At 43.6% G+C, this 23,374-nt stretch overlaps 1 protein-coding gene across 1 annotated transcript; it reads left to right on the top strand.

Moving 5' to 3' along the window:
• The first annotated feature begins 3,627 nt into the window (after positions 1-3,627).
• On the top strand, positions 3,628-21,727 carry PGLYRP2 (peptidoglycan recognition protein 2). Its single transcript, XM_061582653.1, has 5 exons — positions 3,628-3,682; positions 11,303-11,408; positions 12,694-13,590; positions 16,081-16,291; positions 20,359-21,727. The coding sequence occupies exons 2-5, from the start codon at positions 11,348-11,350 to the stop codon at positions 20,693-20,695; spliced, it is 1,506 nt and encodes a 501-aa protein (XP_061438637.1). The 5' UTR covers positions 3,628-3,682; positions 11,303-11,347; the 3' UTR covers positions 20,696-21,727.
• Positions 21,728-23,374: the final 1,647 nt, after the last annotated feature.

The following is a 23,374-nucleotide window of genomic DNA, read 5'->3' as shown; positions in this document are numbered from 1 at the left end:
TGTTAGAGTCTGATACAATTCACAAGAAAATATATCCATGCAGTATCTACATAGGAACATAAGAAGCTGCCTAATATTGCAGAACATTGATCTATCTGGCTCAGTATTCTCTACACTGATTGGCACCGGGTCTCCAGGGTTCAGACAGTGGTCTCTCCTACCCTACCTGGACATGCCAGGGGCCTTCTGTATGCAAAACTGGTGAGTGACAGCCCTTCCCCTTCCTAAATGGCCACTTGCTATTTTTGCTTTGTCTGCTGACCTTAAGATTCTTCTGCTTTTTTAATCTATAGGGCATTTCTATAGTGCTGTGTCTGCACCCTGCAACAAATAGCAGATCTGTCAAGAATAATTTTGTCCCAGGTAAATTAGTGGAAAACATTAAGGCTGGAAAAGTAGAATAATGCTTAGGAGGGCAAGCTTTGCTGAGAAAAAATGAACGTGGCTTCTGTAGTCACTAACCTTTTAGAATTCTTTAAGCATATTGGCAAAAAGGGAGATCTAGCAGAAAGTGTGCATTTGGGCTTACAGAAAAAAACTGACAAAATTCTTTATCAAAGGCTCTTATGAAAATTTTGTTATCATGGTGCAAGGGGCCATGTCCTCTCATAGACTAAAAATTGTTTACAAAAACAGGAAACAGCATAAGAATAAGCAAACAGCTTTCATAATGAAGGGAACAATGTTAAAAAATGGAGACATCCTAATAAATATAGTGGGACCTTTACTGTTTTATATACTCATTAATTATATGTTTGTTTGCCTCATCCTGCCCAAACATCCTTGCAACTGAATAGGATCCTGCTAGAGTTACTTTTTCTACCGTCCCCTTAGGAAGGAATGACCAATCTTTCAATAGTGAGATATCTGTGCTTGTAATAGCTGTATAAATGAGGGGATTTTGGCTTTTCAAATCCCTCCACAACACTAGGAAATAAAGAGCTAGGCCTTCTATGTTTTTCTGGCTTTAGTGTAGAATTATAATCTCTTAATCTTTTTAGCATTTCAGTCTTTCATCTTCAGAATTCCTCTTTACAACGTTGACTTCCAGTCTCCACCTGTGTGTTAGGTGTTTTTCCATTCTTACTACACAACTGAGCCTGCAAATCCTGCTCTGGCCTTATTTCCTCATAGTGTCCTACATTGAAGCACAGCTTTTACGTGTGCAAACTCTAAGGAAAAGACCAGAAATCTCATCTAAAATGGAGAAAACAATATGCTACATGCATGCAACGAACCTTTGCCCTTTCTACTATTGCTATTCAGTATTTTATTTAGCATTAAAAAATGTCTTGGCATTGTACTCAACAGAGAAGCCACGCAGCATCTGCTTAGAGGACTTGTAATCAACAGTAGATATGACAGGTGGATAGTGGTGGAGTGAGGTCAGGTCATTACAATATTGGGAGCAGTTTAAAATGATACAGTCTTTAAAGGAATAACCTTACTCTTCCAGATCCAGATGAACAGACCTAGGCTTTACCTGTAATTAATATTCTTCATATTTCAGGGAACAATATATATCCTCAGGCAACAAGCCATCAGTCTGTCAGGATTTCTCTACCCTAAGCAAATACAGACATATCTGGGAGGGCTCCTGCTGGGAGGAAGGGCGGGATATAATAAATAAATCTACATGAAGCTTACCGGATAACAACAAGCTACCCTCCCCCCCACACACACACACACTGGGTTGTTGTGAGGATGAAATGGAGTGGGGGCAACTATGTATGTGGCCTTAAGCTCCTTGGAGAAAAGAAATGTAGTAAGCAAGTAATTAAAATGACTCTAATTGTCATCCGTAAATCTTAACTAAATTGCAATACTGGGGTTCCAGGGTTATTACTGGAGATCAAATCAACATTGGACAAAAAAGTTGTTTGTGGTAACTAATCTGTGATGGCTGGTTCACATGTACAACAATCAACAGGTGAATATGCATGTATATATATTCTTACACTCACAGTCCTTTTAATTATTCGGGTTCAATCCCATATAGCAGGAGATCTGTATAAGGGGACCTATTTTTTGCTATCTGTACTATATTAGTCCTAATAAGCCTTTGAAATAGAAGTAGTGCTGGATATTTAATCTGCTTCTGACCTGGAAGTTGGGAAGGGGGTGTTAAGGGAATGGAAAACTTGGCTTCCATGAACTAATGTCCATTAAAGGATCTCAGGATTGAAGCCAGTTCTGTTTTTCTGATTTTAAGAGCTCTAGACTGGTATATGAATAAACAGCTCATATACTTGCAGCTTTATCCCTAGTTGTTTGCTGCTGAATTAAGTACGTTAGCTGTGAGACCTGCTAAAGATGACTGGGGAGGTAAAACCCCCAAAGCTAGAATCTATCTCCCACAGCCTCCAATAAAACTTGTAACATACTGGATGTACATTTGCCAGAGAAATTCATCTAATGTACTCGTTCTTAATAGGAGCCATGTTATGAATTGGGCAACAGCTGAAGGACATCACATTGGCTGCTACATTTCAGGCAAAGCAGCTCTTTAATGCCTTCTTTCTCAGGGTGATCAACAGGAGAGGTTCTGTCAGAGCTCTTCTCTTCAGCTGCTCCCCCCACCCCAGTGGCCTGGGTCTTATATATAGGGGTGAGCAACTGAGGTCCATAAGGGGAGAATTCTGACAGAACCCCTCTTGGGCCACATCCACACTATACATTTGTTCCATTATTATTCCACTTTAAACAGACATGGCTTCTCCCAAAGAATTCTGGGAAGGGCAGTATGTGCAGGGTGCTGAGGGTTGCTAGGAGATCCCTATTCTTCTCACAGAGCTACTATACCCCGAGCGGGTTGAACAGTCAGTCCTCCTTCCCTGGGAATTTCAGGTCTGTGAGGGGACTATGGCTTTCCCAATAACTCTCAGCACCCTTCACAAACTGCACTTCCCAGGGTTCTTTGAGGGAAACCATGACTGTTTAAAGTGGAACAAATGTTCCGTGTGAATGTGTTGTTGTTGCTCGCACTGTGCAGGTGAGGAGATGCCTAATGGGGAGCAGAGGCTATCCTGGAGAAGATTCTGAGGGCTGGACTGTGCCCATCAGGTCACTAGTTGCCAAATATTTTGCTTTGATGGGCTCTGTGGAGAGAATATGTTCTAATCTAAAAATAAAATTGGGCTACTTTGGACTTGCAGGGCTAGGAGTCAATACAGTGAAGGAACAAGATGCCCCTATGAAATGCAAACTCCAATGTTTCTATGCTAATGAAGAAAAACTTCTTCTCCACTGGCTTAGCCTACCAATTTATGCTGTTTGGAGATGAATAGGGAATGAAACCCCCACCACTGGCCCGACTTACCCATATCAAGATAACAATACGTCTTCATGTGTTGTGCTAACTTGTTTAGTTCCTCACATCAGTACCATGTCTCTCAGAAGAACAGCATCAAATTCCTGCTTTAAGCATCCAGGGAAACTCCCTTAGCAGGTCAACAAGGTCAGAGTGTTGGGAATTCCTCTGAACAGCAGGGTTGGGTATCTCATCTACATTGATAGAGTGCCAAGCAGGTTTGCTAGCAGTGCAGAAGCAACGGCAACTGAATCTGTCACAAGAATGGGGAAATCGCTTGTGTAATGCTGGGCAACTGCCAGGAATTATAAAAGATCCCTCTAAGCCCAACCAGCTGGCAGCGTTAGTGCATCAGTTCTCTGTAGCAGAAAGGTAAGTGCTCATTTTCCAATTGAAGCATAGGGGATAGCTCTCACAGGTTTCAGTGATGGGCTTGCATAGGGAGCACCATGCATAGCAGTGCCCTCTCAATCTTCCTCCACCCCTAAAAGAGCATTGTGTGCTCCCTTCCCCTCACTTGACCCATTTGGGTTCACCTTTGTGCCAGCTGGCCAATGCACTAACCGGGGGTCATGGTCCTTTCAGTCCAAGCAGATTCTGCAACCTCCTCATTTCTTGTTCTAAGCCTCCTCTACATCTTGCCACAGCTGTACCAAAATTGGGAGAAAAGTCACAGCAGTGGCTGTGATTAAACTTCAGGGATTTTATCCCTTTGAGTAAAATGGGCTGCAGAGAGAAGAATCAAGGCAGCAGTGCATAGCTGTTCTTGTTGTACAGGTCCCATTTAGAAAACGAATAGTGAAGATCCACCTCTTTTTTCTTTGTTTTTAGGACCCATTCTAGTTGTGATTGTAATTTGTTTTAAAATGTTTTTAATGTTTTTTTTTACATTGTTGTGACCCACTCTAGGACCTTGTGGTGAAGGGTGGTGAATAGGTGGTATACAATGCTAGTCGTACCCAAAGTTGAAGTTAGTAGGCATGGCTAACTTAATTTCATGGATTTTAATGGGTCTATTACATTTAATAACAATGCAGAATAACAAAATCTTTAATTTTGCAACAAAAGAATTGTCAAGGATCATTTGGATGAACCTGAAGTGTGAACTGAACGTGAACCCAACTAGTTAAGTTTGTAGAGGGACAAACATGAACTGGAATTAGTTCCTTGTTTGACATCTTGAACTTGACCTAATTCTTTTTTTAAACGAACTTTCCAAGCTCTTGAAGTTACCTGACAGTACACCAGTCATGGAAATGAAGTTCTTTGAGCACTTATTTTATTTATTTATTTATTTATTCGATTTCTTAGTCGCTCATCTGGCTGGCTACCCAGCCACTCTGAGCGACGTACAAAGCAAAAAACATATAAAACATCAAAAACACCAAACACTAAGCAAGAAAGCTAAACAATAACACAGAGACTAACTCAGTTACAATAAGGCTTCTCATCTGTATAGTCCAAAAAGTGCGCCTTCAGATGGAAACTCGTGATGTGAGTCTTCCCACCCTTGCACAAAGACCGGTGTGAGTGATAGTCCATATGCAAGACCGAAAAACAACACCCCCTCTTGATCTCAGCATCCAACATCCAGTACATTCAGCGGGGGGGGGGGGGACGCGGCAAACAAACCCCTTCAAGTCGGACTAACAGGGAAGTTCTCTTCAGAAGCCAGCAACAAAGGCATTAAGATGTAAATACTGCCGATATTAAGGGCAAGCAGACAGAGGTCAGCTAGTAAGATAGTGGCGGCTTAAATGTGTTGTGTACAAACTAGCTCCAACAGTGGGTCAGGGTTTCCAAACTTTTTCCCCCATGGACCATTTGAAAATTGCTGATCTTAGTGGCTCAATTAATGATTTTTCTGCCTCTTGTAGAAATTGTAATGCACTGTGCTAGATGCTGTATGATTTTTAAATGAATTTTTATTGTGTCTTATTTCTTACATGGTATATTATTGTATTACAATTTACATTCCATAGAATTCAAATTGTAATATAATAAAATACAATGTGGGGATCCACGGACCACAGTTTGGGAGCCCCTGCACTAGATCATGAGTGGGCAGACTTCAAGCTGATGGGATCTACTTCGTTGTTTACTAGAACCCAGAGGTTCTCCAACTGGAGCTGGTGTAAAATAGTTGGGGGATGGAAGAACAAGGCGCCCAGATCACATGCTCAGCCCAGGAATTTGTTTTCAGTACCAGAACTGAGCTCACAGTGGAATCATACAAAAAAATCCCACGCTTGGACTCTCTCTGCCCACCCTAGCTCTCTTTCTTTCAGCAGAAGGGGATGTGGAGGTACTTTGGCTGATGCTGTTGTTAAAACAACTGAGTCAGAAACCCCAAGAAATCTCCAGTAGATCCCAATCTACCTTTCCCTTCACCTCCATTCCTCTCCCCAGAGCTTGTTCGCGATCGAAGCTGATGCTCCAGGAGGAGAAATACTGATTTGGGCCGGAATTGTCAGCCCGGTGGGAGCACCACCATCCTCCCTGGAAGCCAGTTTCTCTCAAGCGACACGCACCTCCGAGCAGCCACCAACAGCAAGCTTTTCTCTCCCGGGGCAAAGCAGCAGGTTAGCAAAGAGAGGGCAGACCCGCCCCCCATCCTGCTCACCGGGAGCACCACCTGCTCCAGCTCCTGCAGTTCACAACCCACTGAGAAAGGCACAGCGCCCAGCAGCTGCATGCCAGGGGAGTCCACCAGCTCCGACCGGTAGCAAGTCGCAGATTGCTCAAGCTGCCCATAGCCCTATCACTGGCTGCCCAGCCACACACACACCCCGTTCCGTACCCTCTTCTCCTCCCTTAGCGGATGGGAGACAGACCGTGCAGGCACAAACAAGGGAACCAGCCTCAAACCGCTGCAGCAGCTCAGCCGGAGCAAAGAGAAGAGGCACTGGGAGCTGCTATAGGGAAGTGTGGGTCAGCCAAGCAGGAGGTTGGGAGCTTTGGAACTCTTTCCAAGCAGCGCACCCCACTGGGAAGCTCAAAGGAAAGAAGGTTTTCTCTAACGTCTTCCAAGGGAGGCTTATTTTTTGCCCTGCTTCCTATCGTCTTAGAATGAAGAGGTCTTTTTTTGTCTTCTGTTTCTCCTTATGTTTGTTTTCCTGGAGAAGGGGGTGGTGGATTAAGAAGGCTTTAAAAAAGTTACTTGTATATTCCATTTTTAAGGTTGCAACACTCAGATGGAAACGGGGGTGCCAACATGATTTCCTGGGCCCAATACACTCGATGTAGATTGGACCCCCAACTCAAAAAGCATGCAAATGATCAAACCTGCCCTTCCCTCCTCCTCCTCCCTCCTATCCCCTCCCTTTTGTCCCCTTGTCTCCCCCTCCCCTTCAAATCCCCTCCCCCTTCTTCCCCCTCCTGTTTCCTCCCCCTCCTCCATGGTCAGTTTTATCTATTCTAAGCATGATTGCACAGGAGTACCCACCAAACCAGAGCTTGGAAGATTACTTTTAAAAAATAATAAATCACAGTTACATGGCCCAGAAAAGTAGTAACTACCGTTACGATTACAATTGCTTTGAAAGTAACTGATTACTTTACTTTTCCTCCAAAGTAATCACTACAATTACAATTCAGTTACTTTAAAAAAACCGCCTATAAGGTGCTGGCCTTGGCTGCTGCACATCTAAGTAGCCTAAAACAACATTAAAAATAAACAAACACATACAGAGGCAGTAGAATAATTATTTTTATTCATAAGATAGCAATGGTGGTCTCTCCACTGGTAAGGGTGGTGGGGAGGGAGGCTGAGGACACTACTCAGATCTTTGGATCCCCAAGTTTTTAATAACTTCCGCCCAATTTTGAACCTCCCATTCTTGGGCAAGGTCATTGAGCGAGTTGTGGCCAACCAGTTGTCAGCACACTTGGATGAAACGGATTACTTGGATCCATACCAATCGGGTTTCAGGACTGGTCACGGAACTGAAACAGCCTTGGTCGCTCTGGTAGATGATGTGAGGAGGGCATTAGATAGGGGAGAATTCTCCTTTCTTGTCCTCCTCGATCTCTCAGCAGCTTTTGATACTGTCGACCACAGTATCCTTTTACATCGCCTGGAGGGATTGGGAATTGGAGGTACTGTATTGCAGTGGTTCCGTTCCTTTCTCTCCGATAGGTACCAACAGGTAGCATTGGGGGAGGAGGTTTCAGACCCTTGGCCTCTCAATTGTGGTGTGCCACAGGGCTCTATCCTCTCTCCCATGCTATTTAACATTTACATGAAGCCGCTAGGGACAATCATTAGGAGATTTGGGCTGCAGTGTCACCAATATGCGGATGACACTCAGCTCTATCTCTCATTTAAATCTTCACCAGAGTCGGCTGTGGGGACCTTGTCCAAGTACCTGGAATCCGTGAGTGGATGGATAGGAAGAAACAAGCTGAAACTGAACCCTGATAAGACCAAGGTGCTGCTTGTGGGGGACAAAAAAAGGTTGGGAGATGTTGACTTGAAGTTCAGTGGGGTGACTTTACCCCTGAAGGACCAGGTCTGCAGCCTTGGGGTGGTACTTGATTCCAGGCTGTCCATGGAGGCTCAGATTTTGGCAGTGAGCTGGGCAGCCTGGTATCAACTACACCTCATACGAAGGCTACAAACCCTACCTTCCTGTTCATCAGCTCCCACTGGTAGTACACGCCCTGGTCACCTCTCGATTGGATTACTGTAACATGCTCTACGTGGGGTTACCCATGAAAACGGTCCGGAAACTACAACTCATACAAAATGCGGCGGCTCGACTACTTATGAACAGTCGCCGCCGGGATCACATCACACCAGTGTTGTTCGATCTACACTGGCTTCCAGTTGTTTTCCGGGCCCAATTCAAGGTGTTGGTATTAACCTTTAAATCCCTATACGGTATCGCCCCAGTTTATCTTACGGAGCGCCTTCAACGCCACCAATTATGCCGCCCGACAAGATCAGCCATACAGGGCCTTCTCTCAATCCCACCGACAAAAACAGCTAGATTGGCGGGTACTAGAGAGAGGGCATTCTCAGTGGCGGCCCCCACCCTTTGGAACTCCCTCCCACAAGATCTCCGGCACGCCTCTTCTCTAAATACATTTCGTAAAGCTTTAAAGACCTGGCTCTTTCAACAGGCCTTTGAGATTTCCGGGGACGGTTAATTACTAAGATTGGAATGCCTCCTATCCTGTTTTAATGTTATTGTTTGCTGCTGTATTGTTTTTATACTGTTCTTTATTGTACCATTGTATTTTATCATATTGTGTTTTAACTGCCTTGTACGTCGCCTAGAGTGGCCATTGGCCAGATAGGCGACACAGAAATTAAATTTATTATTATTATTATTATTATTATTATTATTTGCAACACCCCCCCCACTCAGACAGACAGCACAATCTCTCTCACTTAACCACCTCCCAGACCCTGTCCTGCCACCAACTAAGGGACACTCACACAAGCAAACATTTTCCTGACATGCAAAAAAGTTAAAATACTGCAAATGCAGCACAGTAGCCAGAGAGGGTGGTGGAGGCCACTTTATGAGCCAAAACATGTTGTCATCTTTCATCTCCACAGTTCTTTATTTCCATTCTGCTGTTGCCTCCTTCTCCTTTATCCATGTTCTTGACCTCCGGATCCTTTTTCCCTCCACTCCATTCTTCACCACCACTATCTGTTTTTTAAAATAATTGTTTTCTCCACTCCACCCCGTCTCATTCTCTGCCTCCTCCCTCGTTGCCTCCTACCCACCCACAGAGCAAGAGGGAAGAGCGACACTGTACAGAAGCCCAGTTTGAGGCACATGATTTTCATCCACAAATCAGAGGAGCAGAAGACTTCCCCCTGCTCCCCCCCCAAAGTAATGCCCAAAAGTAATTCTAGAAATGTTACAATTACTCCACAAAAGTAGTAAAATTACTCCTAGTTCTATTACAATCAAAATGTAAAGGAATTTACCCACTCGTTACTCAAAAAAGTAATGAATTACAAGTAATTCGTTACTTGTAACTAGTTACTTCCAAGCTCTGCACTGAACTCAATAAGCATATAAATGATCAAACCTCCCCTCCCCCTTCTGTCTGCTCCCATCTCCCATCTCCCTCCTCCCCTTCCTCCTCCTCACCATATGCTCAGAGGTCTTCCAAGCTACACAGGAAGTGGATTGGACTGTGAAAGAACAAGCCAAATTGTGTTTGCATTTTTACAAATTTGTAGGGCAGTACAATAGAGGTCATGTCTCCTGCTCCTCTGGTGCATTCACTATAGCTGCCCAATTTCCCTGCTTTTTAAAGTTTGATAAAAATATCTGATGGCTATAGGTACATTCTTAAACTACAAGGCTTTTTGCCTACTAGTGAATTTATCTGCTTTTTCATCATGTGCATGCTTATTCAGTTTAATGGGATTTATACCTGTGCAATCATGCTTAGGAGAGGTGAAACTGACCTGGGGGAGGGGAGGAGATTCGGTGGGTGGACACTGGACAGAGGGGAAGCCCCTTCCAAAATGAAAACATTGTGAACAGTATCATTTTCAGCATTTTCATTCTACAGCAGGCATGTGTACTCTCCCACCCAAACTTCAACCCAAGCTGTCACTGCCCACATCCACACCATACCTTTATTCCATTTCAGACAGTCATGGCTTATCCCAAAGAATCCTGGGGAGTGCAGTTAGTGAAGGGTGCTGGGAGTTGCTAGGAGATGCCCTGTTCTCCTCACCGAGCTTCAATCAGAGCAGCTGACTGTTAAGCCATCCTGGCCACTGGAGTTCTTTCAGGGGAATAGGAGTCTCCTCTCAGCACTCTTCACAAACTACACTTCCCAGGATTCTTTGAGGGAAGCCATGACTGTCTAAAGTGAAATAAAGGTCTGGTGTGGGTGTGGCCCCCTGATTACCCAACCCAAGCAGCTGTGAGTCTGGCTTTTAGAACACTGACAGTTGGTTCTTACTGAGCATGCCCGGGCTTATCATTGACTCTAATGCTAAATTTCTTAAATCAATTAAAAATTGGTCAGGCATTTTTTAACTTTTAAACTGCAGAAGGTGAAGGTCAGAGTATGGGGCAAGGTCAGTAATAGGGTTACAGGTATTCTGTGAACATGGCTGATTTTTAATTAATTTCAACAAATTATGAGAACTCTGACAGAAAAAGTCCAACAGGGGTCTGGTTCCCCCCCTCTTTTTACACTTTGAACTCTCTATTCTCTCTGACTGTTTTGTGTATCGCCATGAAAATTTAGAGGGTTGTTAAGCAAGTGTTTCTGAGTTCAGGATTATACGTTTTGTAAAGTTTTGTTTTGAAATTAGCTTATGGGAAGCATCAGAATGGCATGGGGGTATTTTCAATTTAACATTGAGGAATGTGAAAAACCCATGCTGGCTATAGTATACAGCCACTCTCGTGGCTGTATAATACTCCATATGGATTAGAACTTGACCTTTCAATGTACAATAGAAAGTTTAAAACAGTTCCAAGAACACTCTGGGCATGTGTGTATACAGACGCAGCATTGTAGGTATTCATACATCAATTGCAGCAGAACAGGTTGTGCATCTCGGGGAGAAGGAGTTTCCATTTTTTCCAGGGTGCAGCTTCAAATGCTATGAAAATCTGAAAACATGATTTGGATACCGTGACAAAAACGTTGAACTTGTGCACCATTAACCTTTGATTTACAACATCATCTCCAGGTCCTTAAAAAGTCAATGTCGTTAATTCGGCCAGATAGGCGACTCAAAAATAAAATTTTATTATTATTATTATTATTATTATTATTAATGTATCTACACAGCTGTCCAAGTGGAGAGATGAGAGTTAGTCGCTTGCCTGCTTACTAGCAGGCTCTCAAGACAGGCTTCCTCACTTCCTATGATGTATAGTATAGTCTGGCAATGTTGTGAACCAAGGCTCTTCCTCTTTGGCCTCTAGGCCACATGTAGAGGCCCAGCCCTCTGTCATTTATTTATTTTTCCTTCCTCCTTCCCCCATTGCACTTCAGGTGCCAGCTGGCTCCATAAAGGTTGCACTTCACCCTGCAGGCAAGATGTTCCTGATGTGGCTGCTGGGCCTTGGACCTTTGCTTTTTTGTATCTCTGCCAGTGCAGGTAAGACTTGTTTAAAATACTTGCAACACTTTTTTATCTTCTGAGACCACTCAAGTAAGACCAGTTCTATTTTCACCTATCCCCTGGGTGATAAACAACTAGGTTTGAGAAGGACAGGGGCAGGAAGGATGATGGGGTGGAGGGATATATTATGTTTGAAATCACAGGGATCCAGGTCTAATATTCTGCTTAGGTGAGGGAAAGTGCTTCTAGCACTGTCTCAAAAATTCCACAAATCCTGCCTGTCTTTGCATGATGCATAATTAGGAAGTCTAATAAGTGACATCATTTTCTTTTTCATTCTCTCTCTTTGCTAAAGGCAAGTCCTGACAGCTTTAATTTGGGGAATTAGGGGCTTTTGCTTCCAATACTGGTACCAACAGCTGACTATGGTAATTTTATGAGCCTGATCTTGGTTGCCAAAAGGCAGCCCAATTCAATTAGGCTATAATCCTGTACCTAATTACCTATGAGTAAGTCCCATTAAATGTAATGGGACCTTTTCTGAGTAGAACTTATAGGATTGTGCTGTTAGACCCATTTCAATATCAAGTGAGCCACACATTTTAACCCAAGTAATATGACCTGACATGTTTATGGATCATTGCCACAGTAATCTGGACTATTAATATGAATGTGGAAGAAAGTTACTCTGTTTGTGTCTTGCCATTTGAAAAACTTGCCTTCCATTTTTAAAACTGAAAATATACCCATAATTTTCTATTAAATAAGCTTTTGGTTATGATTTCTTCCAAATCAGAATCTTTTCAGGGTTTAGCAGTTGAAGTTTTAAATTAAATTTAATTGTTGCAATCAAGAAGAGAGTGCATCAGGGAAATCCAGTTATTAAATATTCATTTTGAAAAATGCATTTTGGTACACAAAAAATCATTTTCAAGAACCTTCTATTCTCTTATTTAGGGAAAAAAAGGTGGGGGAAGTGAAACTTTCCTGCCCAGATTTGAGCTTTGCTCTTTATAGGTGTAATTCACTAGGAACTCTTGCTATGCACAACCTCATTCAAACAAATGGGAGATTGTGAAGAGCAGAATACATTTCTTTATGCACCGTGACCTGCCATATTATCCAGTCTCAGCTTCCTGACAGCACAATAGAGTTAAACCCATTCCAAAAGAGGGCACCCCATTATAACCTAGGGAGTCCAGTCCTTGTACAGACACAATTTTGCACCCAGTGTGCTGGGTCCAAGAGTTCATCACCTGTGCAATGTTTTACTGACTGTTTGCTAGCTCTAACTGTGATCTTTCAATCCTGCTCTTTCCAGATAACTTGACATTCCATATTGGTTCTGTGACTGGAATTTTGGAAGACTTGGAATACCATTTGAAAGGGCCCCCAGACCTGACTATGACAGAGCTTTTCCAGGAGCTGGAGTGTTGCCAGAGCGAGTTGTGCCAGCTTTTCCTGGGCCCAGTGACATCAGTGTCCTCAGATTTACCTTACTTGAGTGAGCAGCAGATCATTTTCCTCAAACACCTGGTGAATCACAAGGTTGATGGTTCTTTGGTAGAACATGGAGTGGTCTTGACTCCTGATGGGACAACAGTTTCATTCAGTCCTCTTCTTGCTGGAATAGCAGCTGGATTCAAGAGGAGACATGAAACAACTCTGCTTGACACACCTTTGATCACAGATCCCTCCAACAGTTCTAATGTTGAGCTACATCTTGCTTTGGACCCCCTCTATGCCACAACGATTGCCATGGACCTTGGCAAAGCCTTTCTCCTCTTTCACACTAAGCAAACCCAGGTGGCTCTGGGGCCAAATGGCTGCTGGGACAGTATCTCTGCACCTCAAAAATTCACTTTGATGGGTCCTCCCTCACATATTCCTGATGCTTTTATCAATGGTGCAATGGATGGCTTCATTCTGGGCACTTACTTGGCAGCAAAAGCTGATCCAATATCCAACATTAGCAGCCTGCTGAATGATTACTATGGAGGAGAGGGCTTGGAAGGTGAAAGTCAGATCCGGAGCAACTTCCGACAACAGAACTTTGAAGCTCTGGTGAGCAAAGAAAAGCTAAGGAAGCAGGTAGAGATTTCCCTCCACCTGCTCTGGAGGCTGAATGAAACCAGTCCCTTCTTTGAAGGCATCACGAGTGAGGAACTGATGTTTCTTGCAAACCAGGCTGTAGAAGAGTTCATGGCATTGTTTGTAGGTATGTCACATAGGGATCAGGAAAATGTGTTCTGATGGGTCCATTCAGTTTATTCCTGCCTTCTAATGACTTTGCTGATCTATCTGGTCTACCCTTTCACTGTTGTGGTATTGCATAAATGCTAATCAGTCCATGTGACCTCATTCATTTGTTTAGAAGTGTGCATGCCATCCTAACTATTGGGCTCAGGACAGGTGATACAACACCTGCACTGATAATATATAGCTAAGAATCAGCCTCTGGCAGCTCTCAAACCCAGTCAAATCAGGCATGGAGAAATTAGTGAAAGAAGAAAATCAGAGTGCAGAAACAGAACTGGAATCAAGAGACCAGTAAAATATTATATAACCAAGCCCTGCCTCACTATGCGTATAAATAAGCCCTATTACATTCCTGCTTCCCTGAATTATGGCTCATACCAACTCTTCAAAATTTGTGTTAACCCCATCTCCCACAAAATCATCTCCCAGCAAAAGGTGATTCTCCATCTTTCCACCCACAATCTTCCATGTCCTATTCTACAAGAGATGTCCCAGATCAGAAGCCTCCAGAGGCAGTTGATTAATCACTTGCAGAACCTGAGAGAACACGTCCCACTGGGGGAGATATCTCACCAAACGTGCTGCACCAGGGGCAGCAGAAAACACTTGTATGTTCAAGCACCTTGACTGCCTCAGAGACAGCACTGTCTCCTTGCACTGGCGCACCTTTTTCTTGAATCTTTTTCTGCTCTTGTTCCCCACCTCCAAATATTGTCTCAGACCTTGCAATTGCCTGACTGCTTTGGCCACAGTCCTATCTTGTTTCTGCCCTAGGCCAGAATTTACCTGGCCTCTTTTTTGGATCAGATCCTGCCAAGCTCCTGCACTGATCACATGAGCCTACCCATGATGATGACGTGAACTTGCTGGTCCCTTTCCTGACAGCATAATTTCTAATACAAGCTGGGTCTGGTGCAGGATACAGGCCAGTCTAAGGTTGGATAGATCATAGGATACCTGGTATATTCCTCCTGACCACCACCCCATTTATATAAAGAAAGCCCAACCTATGACCAGGGCTTGGAAAAGTTACTTTTTTGAACTACAACTCCCATCAGCCCAATCCAGTGGCCATGCTGGCTGGGACTGATGGGAGTTGTAGTTCAAAAAAAGTAACTTTTCCAAGCTCTGCCTATGTCACCAGTTGTTCTCTGTCTTGAATGCCCTGCCACTAGAAGAAAAACAGGTGATACTATTCTGCACTTGTTTTCTATCAGACAAAAAAAAATAAAACTCCACAAACTCTGAATTCTTTACTTAGGTTAACTTTAGACAAGTTGTTCTGTTGGCACAATTTTACAAAATCTGGTAAGAAAGCAATTGAGGTGCAGGAGAGCACAGAGATAGAGAGTAATGCAATGCTCCAAACTGAATCCTCTGGCCACTGGAGTCCTTGCTGAATATTCACTTTGATTTCTGACCTGTGATCACCAGACACTGTCAAACCACAAGTACCAAGAACTTGCTTTTGTTTTCATTTTCTCAAATAGACCTGTCATGATTTGACATCCTGAGGACTACTTTACTTCTCTACAACTAGACTTTCTGATGGTTGTGAGCATAGTACAAGGTTAACATACTTAAAAAAAAAAACACCCATGTACATGCAATTATTTGAATTTATACTCCGTCTTGATTTTTTCCTACTTGTCCTCTGTTCATCCCCTAACCCCATTCCATCTCAAAGTCTTGAACAATGTGCCCTTCCACTATTTATATGTGTTGCTGGCCACATTTACTTCTCTTCAAAATCCCTTGCCCATGTGGTTCATTTATTTATCATATTCCTATCCCCCTTTTCTGTAAAGAAGATTAAGGTAGCTTGCACAGCTCTCATTTTGTGCTTCCTTACACAAAGTACAAACTAATATCCCTGGGCAGCAGATGACCATTTTCATGAGACACTGGAACACACTTTTTGATCTTCTCTTGCACTATTTGTGCCACACTGCACGTTCCCCAGGGAGGGCAGAATACTAAAGAGAAACTTTGAGTGTTACCAGTGTAGGCTTTATATTAATTATAGATGTAAGGAAAAATCCATTTAAGCCTGGCATGAGTTTTATCTTGATGGAGAAAGGTGGCTGAGGGTGAAATCACACACTAGCTCTAACCCAGCCTTTCCCAACCAGTGTGCCTCCAGATGTTGTTGGACCACAATTCCCATCTTGCCTGGCCATTGGCAATGCTGGCTGAGGCTGATGGGAGTTGTGGTCCAACAACATCTGGAGGCACACTGGTTGGGAAAGGCTGCTCTAACCATATTGAGAGCTGATTTTCTGTGGACTCTGGCAAACACTTGGCAATCATGCACTGTGCAATCTGGTCTTAAAAGCTGTGCATCAGCAATGTCTTGATTCTATAGTTTGCCCCTCCCCTAGATAGACATGCCTGCTGACCTGCTTTTAACTGTGACCTAATTTACAACTTTTTTTTCTTTTTCCCTCAGAGTGTCCTGCAATTATCCCACGGTGCATGTGGGGGGCCCGGCCCTATAGAGGAACACCTACTCAGCTTAAGTTGCCCTTGGCCTTTGTATACATCCACCATACTCATACCCCTGCAAAGCCATGCCGCACCTTTGCATCATGTGCAGCTGACATGCGTTCCATGCAGCGATTTCACCAGGATGTCCGTGGCTGGGATGACATTGGCTACAGGTGAGCAGGGTAACGTCTGTCTGTTTCCAGTTAGTGTCACTTTTGTATGATTTTGCCTATAATTCCATCCCATTTCTGGATTAATGTGTTTTTTAAAAAACTTTTTTAAATGTTAAACTGTATTTAACTGTGTATTTTCTCTCATTTGCATATCTAAAAGCATATTTTGATAAATGTAAGCTGCCAAGAACTGTGCGCAACATTTGAAGAAGTGCAAAATCTGGTAGATACCTTAGTTCCGATCTGTGCTTTAGTCCAAGGTGTCCATCAGGCCACTTTGTACAGAAATTCACAAATATCAAATTCCTCAAGCATCTCTGTGTTTGAAGATCAGTAGACTAGAAAAACATTTCCCAAAGCAGACTCTTGTGAAAGGTGAAATGGGGGGGGGATTGGGGTGAAACTGCAGTTAGACGTCCTTCCTGTCACATGGCTAAAAGTAAACCTGTGAAGCCTAGTTTTCAATGAGCTACTAAACCTGGGTTTTGGCTATACCATTTCACCTCAAACTGCTGAGGTGGCTCATGTTTTAAAAAAGAAGACAATCATAGAATCATAGAGTTGGAAGGGGCCTTGTAGGCCATCGAGTCCAACCCCCTGCTCACAGCAGGAAATCCACAGCTAGAGCATCTCCCGCAGATAGCTGTCCAGCCTCTGCTTGAAGACATCCAGCGAAGGGGATCCCACCACCTCCCTAGGCAGTCGGTTCCATTGCCGAACTGCCCTTACTGTCAAGAAGTTCCTTCTAATGTCCAATCTGAATCTACGCTCCTGCAACTTAAAACCATTAGACCTAGTCCTACCCTCTGGGGCAGCAGAGAACAAATCTGTACCCTCCTCTATGTGACAGCCCTTCAGGTACTTAAAGAGTGCAATCATGTCACCCCTCAGCCTTCTCTTCACCAGACTGAACATGCCAAGTTTCTTCAACCTTTCCTCATAAGACTTGTTCTCCATACCGGCTATCATCCTCGTCGCCCTCTTCTGAACCCGCTCTAACTTGTCTATATCTTTCTTAAAATGAGGCGCCCAGAACTGAACGCAGTATTCCAGATGAGGCCTGACAAATGCAGAATATAGTGGGACTATTACTTCCCTCGACCTGGAAACTATAGCTCTGTTTATGCATCCCAAAACCGCATTTGCCTTTTTTGCCGCAGCATCACAATGCTGGGTCATGTTCAACTTGCGATCCACTACAATTCCAAGGTCCTTCTCACACGCACTACTGCTAAGCTGGGTATTTCCCATCCTGTACCCATGCATTTTGTTTTTGTGGCCTAAATGCAGAATCTTGCATTTGTCTTTATTGAATGTCATTTTATTAATTTCAGCCCAATTTCCTAGTCTATCCAGGTCCCTTTGGATTTTATTCCTGTCTTCCATTGTGTTAGCTATCCCTCCCAGTTTTGTATCATCCGCAAACTTCATAAGGCTTCCCTCCACTCCATCATCTAAGTCATTGATAAAAATGTTGAAGAGTATCGGCCCCAGGACAGAACCCTGTGGCACTCCACTCGAAACCTCCTTCCAGTCCGAAGCAGAGCCACCGACAACCACTCTTTGAGTACGGTTTTCCAACCAGTTGTGAATCCACCTGACAGTATTTCCATGTAGTCCGCATTTGACGAGTTTGCTAATCAATAGGTCATGGGGGACTTTGTCAAACGCTTTGCTGAAATCTAGATAGATGACATCTACAGCATTTCCACCATCTACTAAGCTAGTGACCCGATCAAAAAAAGAGATGAGATTAGTTTGACAGGATTTTTTCTTGACAAACCCATGCTGGCTCCTGCTAATCACAGCATTGTCATCTAGATAGTTGCCAATGGACTCTTTTATTATCCGTTCTAATATCTTTCCTGGTATTGAAGTCAGACTGACCGGCCTGTAATTCCCCGGATCTTCTTTTTTACCCTTTTTAAAGAGCGGGACGACGTTTGCCCGTCTCCAATCCTCCGGCACCTCTCCCGTTCTCCAGGATTTCTCAAAGATGATGGCAAGAGGTTCCGAGAGTACATCCGCAAGTTCCTTCAATACTCTGGGATGCAGTTCATCAGCCCTGGAGATTTGAACTCATTTAGGTTAACTAGGTATTTCCTGACTATCTCCTTATCAATCTCGAACTGCAATCCTGACCCCTTACTGAGATTGCTACTGATGCAAGGTTGCACACTGTTCCCTTTTTGGGAGAAAACGGAGGCAAAATAGGCGTTGAGCAGTTCTGCCTTTTCCTTGTTATCTGTCAACATTTTGCCATCCTCACTGAGCAGCAGTCCCACCGTTTCCTTGGTCTTTCTCTTGCTTCGAACATATCTGAAAACCCCCTTTTTGTTGTTCCTCGCTTCCCTCGCCAGCCTCAGCTCACTCTGGGTTTTAGCTTTCCTTACACTATTCCTGCAAGCCCGAGCCGCTCGTCGGTACTCTTCCTTGGTGATGCGTCCTTCTTTTCATTCTTTATACATGCTCTTTTTTACTTTTACCTCCTCCACCAGTCTTCCGTGTAGCCACATTGGCTTTTTCCGATGTCTTCCGTTTTTCTTTCTCTTTGGAATTGTTTGCAATTGTGCTTTTTGTAAAGTAAACTAGTATTATATGGGAAACTAGACTAGAATCTTTCTCCTGACATCTAGCTTTCCATGTGGGGTTATTTTTGTACAGTGGTGGTCAAGCTTCCATCAAGTGAGGCACCACCTCACATGTCCAGACAAAAGTTTATCACTTTACCGAGAACTAGGCCTAAGTCAGGCAGTGGTGACATAAAAGATAAAACCATAAGTGTGAAACAGTGCCAACATGTGTCCTCGTAAAGGATGTTCTGACAAGCTTCAAGCCCCCTTTGGAAACCTCCATGGAGATTCTGCAGTCTTCTTCCAATGCTGACCTGACCTTGTAACTAGGAAGTAATCCCTAATTATGGTCCTGAAAGGTCTGAAGGCAGCAGTGGGGAAGCAAGGTGTGGCCAGCAGAGAACAGTGTTGCTTCAAAAAGCAGCCATAAAAAACGATTCTGGCTGCTTTTCAAATGACTAGTGTGCCCACAGGTGTAAGACAGCTTAAAGGGAAGAGCATGAGGCCCTTTTCGATTTCTGACTAGACCAAACAAAATGACAAAACGTGGAGAGGAACCAGAGGTACCCAGGAGAAGAGAGGATAGGGCTGAAGCAGTCCAGGTAAGATCCAAGAAGGCTCACGAAGACTGAAAAACATGGTCTCTTAGTGAAAAAGTCTAAAGGGTTCTGTTTCCTAAGAGGGGGATCAGTTACCTAGAAAAAAGTTAGATAATCTTGAGTGACCTAGGTAAAGACAGGTACAGTGTGCAAATTTGAATAGGGAGCCTCTGGCAGCAGAGCTCTGTCTCCGAGTTACTATAGAATTCAGTGTGCAAGCCTGGATATTGGGTTCCCAACCATTATGAATGCTAACAATGAGGTACATGCTTGTGGTGGCTTTGCACAAAATGAGCTGGGTATAGAGTAAGACATTTGCATATATCTGGAATCCTTACACCTTGTGGGCAGTGAAGGTAAAGAGGGGCAAATCTGTCTGCATTTTAAAAAATTATCATGAAAATCAACATTTTACTGAGAATTTCTTGAACATACATTTTTGTATGCAATTTTGCCTACTATATACATTTTTTCAAAATAATTTTGCCTAATATAATGCAGCTTTGTATGTTATTGTCACCAATATATGCAATTTTGTGAACACGTTACCCTTGTGCATATTACTTGGCTGAAGAACTGCATTGCAAAATTCAGAGAAATGCAAATTTTGAAAGATGGCTGCATTTTGGTTTGTGTATTGTTTCAGGAAGTGTGAATTAGGTGGGTTTGCCTTTAAATAGTAACTGATTTTTTCTTCCATCCCTAAATAAGAGTAAGCCTAAATCCAATAGAAAGAAGCTAGGATGCATCACTCTTCACTTCCTTTGTTGTGCTGGCACAGACTCATTCCTAGCACAGTCACTGGGAGGGCAATGCTTTAGGAGTCAAGGAGGTATATTAAAAATGACAGCAAGGCTGAGCTCCTTGGTAACACAGTACTTCTATTCCTGTACAGCTTTGTTGTTGGAGGCGATGGTTATATGTACCAGGGGCGGGGCTGGCACTGGGTAGGAGCACACACAAAGGGCTACAACAGCAAAGGCTATGGCATCAGTTTCATCGGGGACTACATGAAGGTACTGCCAGACGCTGTTGATCTGGAGCTTGTGAAGAACAATTTCATGCAATGTGCAGTGAGGGGCGCCAAGTTGCAGGCCAATTACACCGTCTATGGGCACCGCCAAATGGGGCACACCCTATGCCCAGGAGACAGACTCTTCCAAGAGATAGAAACATGGAAAGGTTTCAAACGGAGGTGCTTTATGGACAACGGTGTTCATCGCTGCATCTAACCTACAGCATAGAGCTTCCTGATTCAAGAGGAGTCTTCAAGAATCCATCATCTTGTAAACCAACAGAGAATGACATCAGTGCCCTAGTCAAACACCAGAGGCCAGCTGTTCCAACATCTGCAATGAACAAATTCAAATTCTTCAACCAAAGTAACTTATGAAAGTCATCCAATTAAATATTTTGATTTGAAAATTTGGGGAATGCATATACAAGATACGTGGGACAATGATGGAGGCATTAGTGTGGAAGAGAGCGGCTTTCAGTGAAAAAAGGTACTTACGTGTGTAAATCAGTGTTTCCCCTGCTTAAAAACACTTCCCTGAACCAGAGCAGAGCAGCACCCTCTTCTCATGCAGCCCTGATTCTGAGTACCATAGAGGGGGGAGATTCAGGGCTAGCTGTGCAATAAGATGTCTGGCCATCCTCTAACCCAGCCTTTCCCAACCAGTGTGCCTCCAGATGTTGTTGGACCACAACTCCCATTTTTCCTGACCATTGGCAATGCTGGCTGAGGCTGGTGGGAGTTGTGGACCAACAACATCTGGAGGCACACTGGTTGGGAAAGGCTGCTCTAACCTGTGAAACTGCAGGGTAAGGTTTTTCTTTTACTCCTTCCCTTCCCCAGTGTCTAGAATTCTTACCATACTATAGTGCTGTAGGTTGCTAAGGGTTTTTTACGGCTGGCTGCACTACTCACCCCAACCTCAGCAGTACAGGGGCTGTTTTTAACTTTCCTCCCCTCCCCACAGTGGCTGCTTCTACACTATAGCCCTTTAGCACTGCAGGCCACTGTAATTACCCAGCAGTGCCTTCCCCATTGCTTCTATAATGTTCACTCACGTCAGTCCCATCCAGCACAGCTCCCTTCCAACGTTAACTTCCTGTTTGCAGATCCTGGCCATGTTATTGCCTCCCCTTGGATTGCACTTGCACAATTCCTGATGAATAGCCTCTACCTCAATGTCTGTTTCTGTTCTGGGCAGGACTTGCAAATAGGAAGCTTTTAATTAAAGGCATAGCAACCTTGAAAAGGCTCGTTTGAATTTTACCTGTCCATCCTGATGTTGCAACTTTATTATATTTTAAAAAGAATAAATCAAGTATGAAAAAACATGGGAAGAAAGTACAAAAAACACTAGTCTGTGGTGATCTGATACTGCCAAGATTGTCCATAAAAATGAGTGAAGATTGAAGAAAGAATGGCAATACAAGAACATACTCTCTACAAGGACTCCAGTTTATGAAAGCAAGGCATTACCCCCACCCCCTTAAATAGAGAGGGGGGAAATTGTCCTTTAGGAACAATTCCTCTCCCCTGCTCTTAGCACTGTCAGGGCTTTTAATGCCTTTTTACATTTGTTGCTACTGGAAGGACTCGTACTAGTTTCTCTGTGTGGCTCTGCCTAGACACCAGGTTACTGAAATCAAAATTGCACCTGTTTTTATGCCCAGAACAAGTTAGACATCCTCATCCTACATAATAAGCATTTATATTCTCCCACCTTCACAGTGGCTGCTCACAGAATAGGTACTGTCATCCCACAGAAGAAATATCCCACAATATAGATTGCTATAGAAACGTTAACAGAATATTTGAAAATTTTCACCATTTTTGAGGTCAAGTGTCTGGGGAGGGCATTATAAGTGTTGTCCATCTTACTCTCTCCTCCCCTACCAAGCCTGCATGCAGATGTACAGAATATTCAAGTTCAAGGCTAATCTTAACAGGGGTGGCATTTCATATTCAAGGGTGAGATTCAGCAGGAAACAAATGCCTGCTTTGGATACGTATCTTAAAGGATAAATTGCAGAAAAAGAAAAAAATAATTATAACTTTTAAAAACCAAATGTATAGCAATATTATCCACACCAGACACTTCAGAAATGATCACCATGAACAACATCAGTATCGGGCCAGAGATACAGGTGTGCTATAAGCAATCGCATGTCATCTGAAACATTTGTTGGGCCGGGGAGAACACAGCCTTCCCTCCTGAAACTCTTTCCCTGCCTTTTTGAAAATAAGTTTTATTATCCCTGAAGAATACAGTAAGAAATGCCAGTGTTACAATTTAAATTACAATTTCCCACCCTTATCTCTTCCAGCATATTTCAACCAACAATTTATAAAGTGTGAGCATAGTAGAGTGTGTGTTGTGCCTCTCAAGTTACTGAAATCCCTAGACTGCAAAAGGCTCAAGAAATTGTATTCAAGTGGGTTTGAGATTGTCTGGGACCCCCTTTCCCTTGCGTATTGTCTTTTTTCATTGTCTGCAAGACCAAAGAGATCTCTGGCCAATTTTGGCTACAGGTTTTTGGATGTTTGGGCAAGATGGCTCATATCAGGGGGTTCAGATTTTGAATAATTCCACTTCGTTGTTGTTGTTGCTGCTGCTGCTGCTCATTTGCTTGACCGGTTTCTCTGGGCCCAATCCGCCCCACTGCCCAGATGTGACCAGCGCAGGGACTGCTCCCCCCCCCCTCTGTTCGCTTGCTTGGCAAAGGCAGGCGAACAGGAGGCGATGGGTGGCCAAGTGGCAGCAGAGTCCAGTAGGCTCTCTTGCTGTGGGACGTGGGCCTCAACCGATGCCCAACGATGTCAACCCCTGAGGCCACCAGCCTTTCCTTGGTCCACTCGGTGCCTGTAGGCTTTAACAGGTCCACACAAAAAAGACAAG

The sequence above is a fragment of the Rhineura floridana genome, chromosome 1 (assembly GCF_030035675.1).
Source record: "Rhineura floridana isolate rRhiFlo1 chromosome 1, rRhiFlo1.hap2, whole genome shotgun sequence".
Classification (NCBI taxonomy): Eukaryota; Metazoa; Chordata; class Lepidosauria; order Squamata; family Rhineuridae; genus Rhineura; species Rhineura floridana.
Note: the sequence above shows the minus strand (reverse complement) of the source record. Positions and strands in the feature narration are given on the sequence as shown.